This window comes from Urtica dioica, chromosome 6 (genome assembly GCF_054948205.1).
Source record: "Urtica dioica subsp. dioica isolate 48M chromosome 6, U.dioica_male_clone48M_v1_H2, whole genome shotgun sequence".
In the NCBI taxonomy this organism is placed as follows: domain Eukaryota; kingdom Viridiplantae; phylum Streptophyta; class Magnoliopsida; order Rosales; family Urticaceae; genus Urtica; species Urtica dioica.
Window position 1 is genome coordinate 28,409,651 of NC_142761.1, and position 10,420 is coordinate 28,420,070.

The window sequence follows — 10,420 nt, forward strand, 5'->3', positions numbered from 1 at the left end:
TAGAGCCTGTTTGCGGCAGTCTCGATGTCACGATATTGTTGTTGCAACACATTGTTCATTGATGCTAAGATATAGCACCTCGTAATCTCATCGGATCGGAACCAAGCCGCCAAGGCGGCTTTTTCCTCTTGTGTCGAATCAGCATTCGTTTGAGGAAAGGGGGTGGTGAGCACCCATTTGTGCTTGTCCACGTTAAGGACTATGTCGAGGTTACGTTTCGAGTCAACGTAATTTTACCCTTCGAGTTTGTTCGACGAAAGGATGGTTGAGAGAGGGTTAAGAGACATAATGCTGAAAAGTTAAAACAAGTTTATGATTCGTCTTTTGGTTTAGGATATAAGTTTGTTTAAGTTTTTAGGATGAACAACACAAGAAAAATCCTACGGTTTTATGAAAGAAATGTCACTTTACTCCTTCGAGGGGAGGCCGCAACGAGTCTCCTTTCATAAGTAAATGACTCATCATTAATGCATAGCCAAGATGTCAATACATCATTTTTTTACCAGCCACCTTATAAAAAAGTTTTATCACTCACATCATTTCGCAAGGTCTTGAGGGAGGATTACTAGGGATGGAGTCTAAGTGTGTAACCAACCACTTAGTGATGAGCGCGTATTTCACGTGCAAATCTGCCCTCATTTTACTTGAATTGAGCTAGTCCTTAAGTGTTTTTAACGGTCATTGTGAGTTTTTGAAACGTATTTCAGGAAAATGGTGTTAATTGAAGTCTCGGAGTATTTGATGACAAATGGAAGCGTTTATGACGAAAAACGAGTCAAAATGAAGCATAGAAGAGTTAGAAGAAGAATTCTGGAGCACCTCGCGCCGCGACCGTCTATCATCGCGCCGCGACGTTCTTTTGGCTTTGGCGGAACTCCTCCAGCAGCATTTCTCGCGCCGCGACTCTTATTCCTCGCGCCACAACGTCCTCCAGACAACATCCTCGTGCCGCGACCTTTGTTTTGCGCGGCGCGAGAGGCATCAACTTTGGCGTGAATTGTTTCCGTTTTTGAAGATTTTGGGCCAAATCAATTCAATCAAAAGCCTATTTGAGCTCTGAAAATCACCTTAGTTCCTATATAAACCATTCATGTAACCTAGAAACATACTTTTTCTCTTATTTTTAGTTTCCTTATTGCTTTTAGGTTGTTTTAGAGAGCATTCCTTAGAGAGAGAGAGAGCGTTCTTCGTTGGAATCGACAACTCCGGCGACTCACTTGAACTCACAACCATTGTTTCTCCTTCTTCCTTTACTTTTATTTCATTATTCTCTTTTAAATATTGTTGAACTTCGTTTAAATTTCAATATGAATTTTTTTCTACTTTCCATGCTCATCTTATTGCTCTTGATTATTTTGCTTTGTGTTTTGATTATCATGGGTTCCTTTAGCGGCTAGATTTCTATAGGGTTACGATGTAGCTAGGGTTGACAATGGAAACGGGGTTGTGTTTGGTTAGATTATGCTTGTTTAGTCCATCTATTAAATTGCTTATCATGAATCATGTTTAATGCTTTCTAGTCACTACTACAAATATGGGCATCAGGTGCGACAAAAGTCGCACCGGATCCCCACAAAGTCGCACCCGATAGTACTATCGGGTGCGACTTTAGGTGCGACTAAGTCGCACCTAAAAGTCCGCAGCTAATACTATTGGGTGCGACATGTTGCACCCAATAGTATATACTATTAGGTGCAACACTATTGGGTGCAACTTATCGCACCTGAAGTCGGACCTATTTTTCTGTGGGAATCAAGAATAAGGCGGGAATTTGACTTTTGGGTGCGACATGTCGCACCCGATAGTCTTCCCGCCAACATATTGGGTGCGACATGTCGCACCCAATAGTCTTCCCACCAAAACACCAAACAGTGGTTTAGACGTCGCTTTTTAAAAAAGCGACGTCAAATCTTTTAAAAGAGCAGTTTTTTGGATGTCAGTTTATTTAAAAGTGACTTCATTTCTTATTTCGTTTTTGAAAAAAAAAAATCAACCAAGATTTAATCAAAACTTTTCCTTATAAATCTAGATTTCAGAAATTGATTTCACAAAAGAAGATAGAGTACATGCAATTTATGATAAATTAAAAAAATCACACGGGTCTATTTAAATCATGGATGAAATATTTTTCAAGTATTTTTGCCCAAATTGAATTATATTTCTTCTCCTTGTTGACCATGGCACTTCAGCCTTGGCTAGAGCAGGAGGAGGTCCTCCCTGAAAAAATAAGACACAAATCCCATAATGAGAGTCCCAAAATTGCATGATATACTAACGAATAAACTAAAACAAAAAACATGAAAGAATTAAGCAAGTAATATGCACTATGAATTAGCCACTGGGGCTACATTCAACATGTGAACAATGAGCTACTTCTTTCGCAGTATTGATTCATTTTGCTTTAAAACCATCAGTTACGTTGGTCATTTGCGCATATAAACTAAACTAATTACAAGGGAAAGAATATTTCAAATACCCTAGCAAGAGATCGTGTAATTGAAAGAAAAAGTGAAGGCAATATGTAGAATCCTATAATCATATAAGAAAATGAAATGAAATAATAAATAAATAAATAAAAAAACCTGAATGGTTATCACACACCATAACAAGTAGTAGTGTTTGTAGCAAGTAAAAACATCCACAAATAACTGCTCAAGTTGTTATCATTCCAAACCAGGTTCAACATTTGTTTAAGTGCCAGTGCAGAGTGAATAGGATCTTTTCCCATCAAAGCATGTCATCATTCTAACAAAAACAAGAAGAGTGACCTGATAAAAAAAAAATATTAATAAGATCTAGGTTAATGGATCTATATAAACAAATATATAACACACATATAAAATGGTCAAGCATTTTGTAGTAACAGCCATTCTGAGTCCATTTCAGAGCTTCGTCCCGAGTCAATTTCCATCTAACCCAATCTGCTTCTTACTTTCACATCTATACAGAAAGAATTAAGCCGAAAAATACATATTGAGTTAGTTGAACTATTTGTTCCACGGCACTAAAATCCCATGAGTTGTTCTAGAAACAAAGTTTCTATTCTTTCTCATCGAATCAACACAAATAAAAATTCATAAATTGCCGAAACTCACTCGGACACACCTTTACTACTGTGGCGGACTAGCACGGTAGAGCGCAACGAGTCGTCAAACTCCATCACCATCCCCGTGGAAGCTCTTCAGGCAAAACAATACCATCCAATTGATATTTCCTTAGAAGAAGAAAAAAGCAACATACAAACAACTTCAACAAAAGCCTACCAAATTCTGGCGTGGCCGTGAACAGAGCAAAGCCTTCGGGGCCGACGTCGAGAGGGCGTGATCGAGCTGCCTCTTCGAGCGCAGCGTAATTTACTACGGCTTTCTTGGGCTTAATCATGGCGGGTTGGCCTTCAAAGGCTTTTGGGAAAATTAATAAAATAAGGTATAACTTCGAAACTATGAAAATGAAAGAATTCATATATAGTAAAATATGTTAAATGGCTTTGATCTGTACCTGGAGTTCTAAAAAAAAAAATTCAAAAGCTCGAGTCAAATTGCAGCAGTGTTGACACACTCTGACTTGGCAGCCATAACTCAAGAAAAATTCATAATTTCTCCAACTTGGATTCGGACAAACCCCTCATAACTCAACATGAAAACCAAACAATCAACAACAAAAAAATTAAAACAGAGAGAGAAGCCTCAAATCCGAATTGGAACCCTAATTTTCGGAATAGAAATTGGGGAAAACATCTCAGATCCTTACCTGACCACGCGAATCAGCAAACACGGACCCTCGCTCCTTCTTCCTCCTCGGATTTTGCGGCGTCGATCTCACAAGATCTCCGGCCGAATCCTCTCTCTTCTCGGGTTCCTGGTTCGTGAGGCTTCTCAGTCGTTCGTGTGTTGTTCGCTTGGTTTGGGTTCCTGGCGGCGGAGGAGAACAGTGGACCACGGCGACGGCGAATATGAGAGGGAGAGACAAATTTGAGAGAAAAAAGAGAGAAAGAGTAAGACGAATATGATAGGATTCGCACTGAAACTAAATAAAAAAAATTTCCGGACAAATGAAAAAATGAGGGGGAGAAGCTAAGCGCCTAATTTTTTTTAGACTTTCAGGTACGACTAGTCGCACCTGAAAGTTTTCAAAACTATTGGGTGCGACTAGTCGCACCCAATACCACTTAAAATCAGCGAAATTTTTTTATTTTCTGTAGCCCTTTGGATGCGACAAGTCGCACCTGATGCCCAATTAGGTGCGACTTTTAGGTGCCACAAGTCGCACCTAATACCCTTCCGCACCAAAAAGCCTTATTTGTAGTAGTGAGTGCTTGATCACCATTAGAATTGTTATCTAGGATTGTTTATTACTCGAGAGAGAATCGATAATCGTGCGTCTATTCATGGCTTCATAGTTGATCCTAGGTTAGAAAATCTAGGCAATTTATGTAATCATTTGAACTCTTGTTTCATTGCGTGTGATTGTTTTAATAGGATTAGATGCCGAGAGGATAATAATCCGTCAATTACATAGGTTTGCTAGAACACTCGACAGAGTGAGATTAGCATTTATAGGAGTAGATTTGTTGTTAGAACCCAAAAACCCCCGACCTAGTTAGCTCCGGTAAAGTCGTGACCCCTACCTTCTCATCTTGCAAAACTCCTATCTATTTCTCTGCTTTAGTTTTATTATTATTCTTGCTAAAAACATCTTCTTAATATTATTTGGATTTAATTAGCATCAAGTCTTAGAAAATCGTTGTTTCACTAGTCTCTGTGGGTACGATACTCAAATTTACATTCTATATTACTTGAGCGACACACGTACGCTTACGTGCACGAGTTATTTCGCAACACTTAGTCCAAGAGATCGACTTTGAAAGAACAATCCACCCGAGGGGAGGCCTTGTCTCATTGTCTAACTCTCAAACGTAGCTCTTCGAGCAATGATCAGAGCAAAGCGCCGTTGAGTACTCTCATTTAAAAGGGGGCCACGAGGGTGACTCTTAGTTTGGCGACAATTACTCTTTTCATTAGTGTTGGGGATCGTTGGTTGTAAACAACAAGTATAACACTCCCACTTAGTTTTTAGAGTTTGCACATCGTCTCTTATAAGTTTGGAAACATATTTCCTAGTTATAGAGCGATAGAGTGGAATTCTAGAAAGGAATCTTAGATCTTCATGTTCAAGGAAGAGCAGTGTTAGTGCATAAAGGCACAAGGTACATACTCGGACATTTTCCTATTTTCTATTCGGGAAAGTGCATGAGGGAAGTGTGAACTTCAACTCACTTGAACACTTGAAAGTTTGAGATTACACATCTTTAAATTTTCGGTTCGTCTTCGAGGAAACCTACCACTCAAATTCTCAAGAGCATATAGATTTTAAACATACGTGATATAGATATAATTTTGAAAACATTTTGAAAAACATATATAACTTGGATGACAAAACATTTTCAAGTTTGAAAGTCAAAAACGATTTTCAACAATCAAACTAGTTTTTAAAGAAATTCAATTCAAGTAAATTTTCAAAATCAAAATATTTTAATCTTACACATTATGTTTATCATCTTATGAAACACAATTTTTCTCAAGGAAATTTTCTCATTAGAGTTCTATAACTCATGGAGTGGGGTCCGAAATCCGGAATTCAAAGAATTCTAAAAAACTGGATTTTCGGAGCAACTACGCACCTTGGAGTAAAATTGTCATAACAGGCGGCTCCGACACTGTTTTGACCTAAAACCAAAGGCATTGGAAAGAGGACAAACAGACCTTTAATTTGATTCAAGAATCATTAAATTTCAAATTTTGAGGAGAGAGTTATGCCACTTTTACAGCAAATTTTTCTCGAGCTCGAAGAAAACTGGAAATAATTAAAGTCCGGACTTGAATGCAAAAGAATCGAGTGTAACGGAACGTTTTAGAGAGTTGTTAAAGCTTTTATATGTGTTTTATTAGCATGTTAATAACATATTATAAAAGTAAATAACAACAAACATAAAACGAAACGAGTAAACAAACAAAACTAGCATGACAATATAACTAGTCATGAAATTATCCGAAATTTCTCAAACTTAATAAAACACGTTTTTCATTATGAAAAAATTAAAAACTTTTGGAACTGATTTTAATGTGTTTTAATAACATTACAAGGTCATAGAAAATCAACATTATTTTTAATTTAAAGACACGAGCAATAAATTAAAAAAAAATCTAAGAAAACAATTCTAACTTGTCAAAAAACGAGTAATCTTTCGAAAACGATTTTTAAAAGTTTAACACTTCTTCAAGCGGCGGAATTTGAAAAACATTTTACTAACCTAGACAAAGAGCAAGCACATGTTATTAAATTAAATCTATTGTAGAGCAATTACTCGTTTACTAACCTTTACGTAGCTTGATCTTTGAGAAGCTTGTGGAGGTTGAATCGCTCGTCTCCCCACGTAGCTCGCCTTTCCTCATTCTTCGGGAATTTGAGTAACCACGAAAATTTCTATCATATGAATCACTCGAGAAAAGAAGGATTTAGTGTGTGGGCACTTTTAAACACGACGACTCAAGAACAAGTCTTAGAGTCGAAGAGCTAAAACAAAACGCTAGGTCAAATGTGGACCTAGGTGCCAAAAAGAAAAACGATTAGGGATATAGAGAGAGAGAGAGAGGGGCGGCCAAATTCTAGAGAGAGAAGCTCTCAATCTCTAAAATTGTGTGTTGTGAGTTGTGAATGAGGTGGGGTATTTATAGGAGGTGGATTACCTTCAAAAGATAGTTTCCTCTTTTCTATAGAATATCACATATTAATGAGCAAATGTGTTCTTCCTCTTTCCCACTTGCACGTCCAAGCATACCTCATTGCCATATAGCATTTGTTTCCTCTTATGTTTTCCTCTCCCTTGGCCGTGTGGAAGGTTTCCTTCTAGAGGAAATTCGTTTCTTCTTTTTCTTTTTGCAAGTATATTGATACATCAATGCCCATAATAATTTATTTTTCTCTCTTGGTATCGACGGTTTCATGGCTTCCAGAAGGAGCTTCTAGATATTTTTTTATTTGTTCATGCAACATAAGAAAAGCCGATTAAGAATTTTCATAAAATTCCATGAAATGAAATTCAATTCTCAAGGCTCAATTTTCTTAATCTTGGCCGTGTGGTTTAAATTTCTTGTCATCATATGACAATGTCAAAAAACTTATTTATTGACATTCATACCATCCCATATCAAAAAGGACTAAATTACCCTTTAGACAATTTTCGTAAAACTTGTCTAGTTCTTGTTTTGACTTAGCTTCTAGTTTAACTAATCCTACTCAAAATGATTTGTGACAGTGACCTCATGGATCCAAATGAACAAAGCTTGAGCTAACATACTTGGACTCAAAAGTTCACAAACCTTTTTCAAGTAGCTTAATGTCAACTGACTCCACTAAATAGTTGATACTGAGAATCTCTCGGTTCAAATGAATTTATTTTCTACTCAAGAATTTAACTTAATTGTGATGAGTGGATCCACTGAATATTATCTAAGTTTACCCTTCATGAATATCATCAACTAGATGAGATTTACAAAATTACCATTTTACCCTTCTAGCTGTTATTTCATCAACTCCTTGTCGCTTGTGAATAACTTAGAAGCAATGTATCGACGAGGAGCTAACAAGTCACATTGATTCATCCAAAAGAGTCATGACTCAATTTGGACACTGGCCAGTTCATTTATTCACATTCCAAGGAACAAAGCATGAGGTGAGCAACAATCTTGTACATGAATTTCATATCTATGAGATCTTCATAAAGTTACTCATGACATCTTCATAACATAGTACTTCACCAATAAGTCATGTTCAGAATCACATAGTGAATCCAGACTCTGACTTTCTCAAATGAGAATACGAGAGCTATGAAATGAAGTCTCATTTTAGGATTGAGGTAAGCATGACTATAAAAAACCAAATCAACCCGAAACAATTGCGATTTGGGTTGATCACAATCCAAATTTCATCGGGTTTTAATGAGACGCTTTAAAAAAGAATACAGTTTGATTTGGATGATCGAGTTATTCGATTTTACAATTTTCATGAACACCCTTAATACATTCTTTGATGCTCACAATGTTACTAAGATTGGGGACTCCAGTTTAGGTAGCTTACTAATATATCATGGTCGGATGTCGGTTTTGTTAATGCATGTGAAAACAAAAAACTAAAATCGAAGATCAAGAACGTAAAATTACAAGATACGTTTGGTGTATACTGAAAGACACATTTTTCATAACTTCCAGAATATTTTATTTGATTCACTTGTAATTATAGTAACGATATTTTTTGGAAATAAGAGAATTAAATTGCCTTTTTCTTCCGTCTTGCAAAAAATAAATATTAAGAGTAAGAAAATGTATGGGTGATCGTCTTGTCCATATTTTCTGTTACAAAAATATTTTATCTAATCCATCTTTTTCTCAGCAAACGACACCGAAAATCTGCAAGTCACCACAAAAATTGTAATAATTTCAAGCAACTACAAACGTAAACGATCGCACATGTTCACGCAGTGTATCGAGCTTTTGCAGACTTGTCTCTTCGAGAATCGTCCTGTAATAGCGACAACAATGAGCAGTATTCAACTGGGAAAAAGACATAAAACTAAATACATAAACAAAATAAAACTTACGTGGAAGTTGTAAGTGATCTTGTCATCAGAGTCGATTATCTCCTTCCATTTCCTTCCAATGCTCATCTACAATACTCATAGACAAAGCAATCATATTCAATCATGGGAAGCTATGTCATACCGGTAGATGATGGACATTATTTGACCAAGCACATGATCTAATTAAATAAAATACGTCTTGTTTAAGCAAAAAAAGTAAAAAGTGAGAGCGAGGTTTAACTTAAAGGCTGAAGTAAGTTCCACATTCGACCAATTATAAGGGGGCGGTAAAAAATATCTTATCAACTAAATATGCCTTACATTTACACAGTCATATAAAGCTGCGGGTTAAGAAATCATACCTAAACTCGACTTTTCAACCATACCATGATCTAACTTCTAAGAGAAGCCACAAAATGACTCGTGACCAAAAGGGTATAGCATATTGAATCTCATCCTATCAACACTTTTTCATTTATACTACATGATGATTGAGAGAGAAGAGAGACAAACCTGGACAGACTCATTCGAAGCAGTCTTGGTCCAAAGAGCAAGTTTGTCCTGCCTCGGCCGAACGCTCGCCACCACGCCACAAATCTCCTCAGACTCCCCGAATTGCTCACCCACCAAAGCCATCAACTGAGAAAACAATGAAATCCCATTAATCACCAGAAACTGTTAAACCCTGTAAAGTAAAGGCACAAAAAGGTTGGTGGGTTGAGATATTTACAGTCTCTAACCACATCTTGTCGAGGACGGTGTTGTTTTTGCCGATCGATATGGTCCACTTTCCTCCGGTGGCACACTCCGGATCTTCCCACTTGGGTTCGACACCAGTCCTAAACAAGTGGATTTCAGCGTTGACGTTGAACTTACTTGGCTTGAATATCTGCTCATACAAACTGCGAAAAGCAATTCAAACATGTCACTGAAATCACTGGTATTTAAACTCAGATGAACCTTATGGGTAAGGATTGGAACTCTGATTTTACAATGAAAAATAAATATGTAGGAAAAAAAAAAATTCTCTATTCTGTTTTGAAGTTAATAAATTTCGAGGGAAACAGTGATACAAATCTCCCACGCCAGCAGATTTTGCTTGGATTTTCCTTTTCCACACATAAGGAAAATAAAATATCAATTTTATCTATACTTCCCCTCGAGCTTAGCATATTCCAAACTAACTCGAGGAAAATACAATTGGTTAAAACTAAATTCCCCTTCAAGTATTTTATAGGTTACAAACATACCCTATGAGTTGAGTAACAAATACATAAATTCCTAAGCCTAAGCGACTTAACCTAGGGTTTTGTTCAGGACTTTTTCGTAGTCTAAAAAAAAATAACATCTTATTATAGCCTTGAAAAACTGGATCTAATACTCTTTATTCAAGGAACCAAAACCTAAAAAACAAGCAAAATTATATCCTACAGGAACGAACACATCAATGAAATCAGCTAGAGATCGAGGTTTGAAATATCAACCAAACAATCCTACCACCAGAACTCTTCGACGGTGTCGAAATCGATGGCCTTGCGGAGAGAGGAGCCCCAGGCAGCACCTTGCTTGGGCTTCGACTGGTTGTCGAACCAGAAAGTCCATTTCCTCTCCAGCCTGTGTGGCGCGATGGCGCCGCCGGGAGCTTTCACCGGAGATTCCTGAGCTACCGCCGGAGTTACCTCAGTCGCCATGGCAGAACTTTCGATGTCGTTTTTTCTCGTTTCTGGTTTGGTTTTGTAGAGAGAGAGAGAGAGAGAGAGAGAAAAAAAATTTATGACGAGAGAG

The 10,420-nt window shown here is 37.3% G+C and overlaps 1 protein-coding gene across 1 annotated transcript; it reads right to left on the reverse strand.

The window, feature by feature from the left end:
- Nucleotides 1-8,348: 8,348 nt before the first annotated feature.
- On the reverse strand, nucleotides 8,349-10,420 carry LSP1 (Eukaryotic initiation factor 4E protein). Its single transcript, XM_089617451.1, has 5 exons — nucleotides 10,133-10,420; nucleotides 9,366-9,537; nucleotides 9,149-9,274; nucleotides 8,657-8,722; nucleotides 8,349-8,577 (listed from the first exon to the last, which is right to left on the reverse strand). Exons 1-5 carry the CDS (start codon nucleotides 10,324-10,326, stop codon nucleotides 8,530-8,532), a joined length of 606 nt encoding a protein of 201 aa, XP_089473577.1. The 5' UTR covers nucleotides 10,327-10,420; the 3' UTR covers nucleotides 8,349-8,529.

Coding starts and splice junctions, on each gene's coding strand:
- LSP1 (XM_089617451.1), bottom strand. CDS start 10,326: ATGGCGACTGAGGTAACTCCGGCGGTAGCTCAGGAATCTCCGGTGAAA. Junction 9,538..10,132: donor ACCGTCGAAGAGTTCTGGTG/GTAGGATTGTTT, acceptor TGCTTTTCGCAG/TTTGTATGAGCAGATATTCA. Junction 9,275..9,365: donor ACAAGATGTGGTTAGAGACT/GTAAATATCTCA, acceptor TTGTTTTCTCAG/TTGATGGCTTTGGTGGGTGA.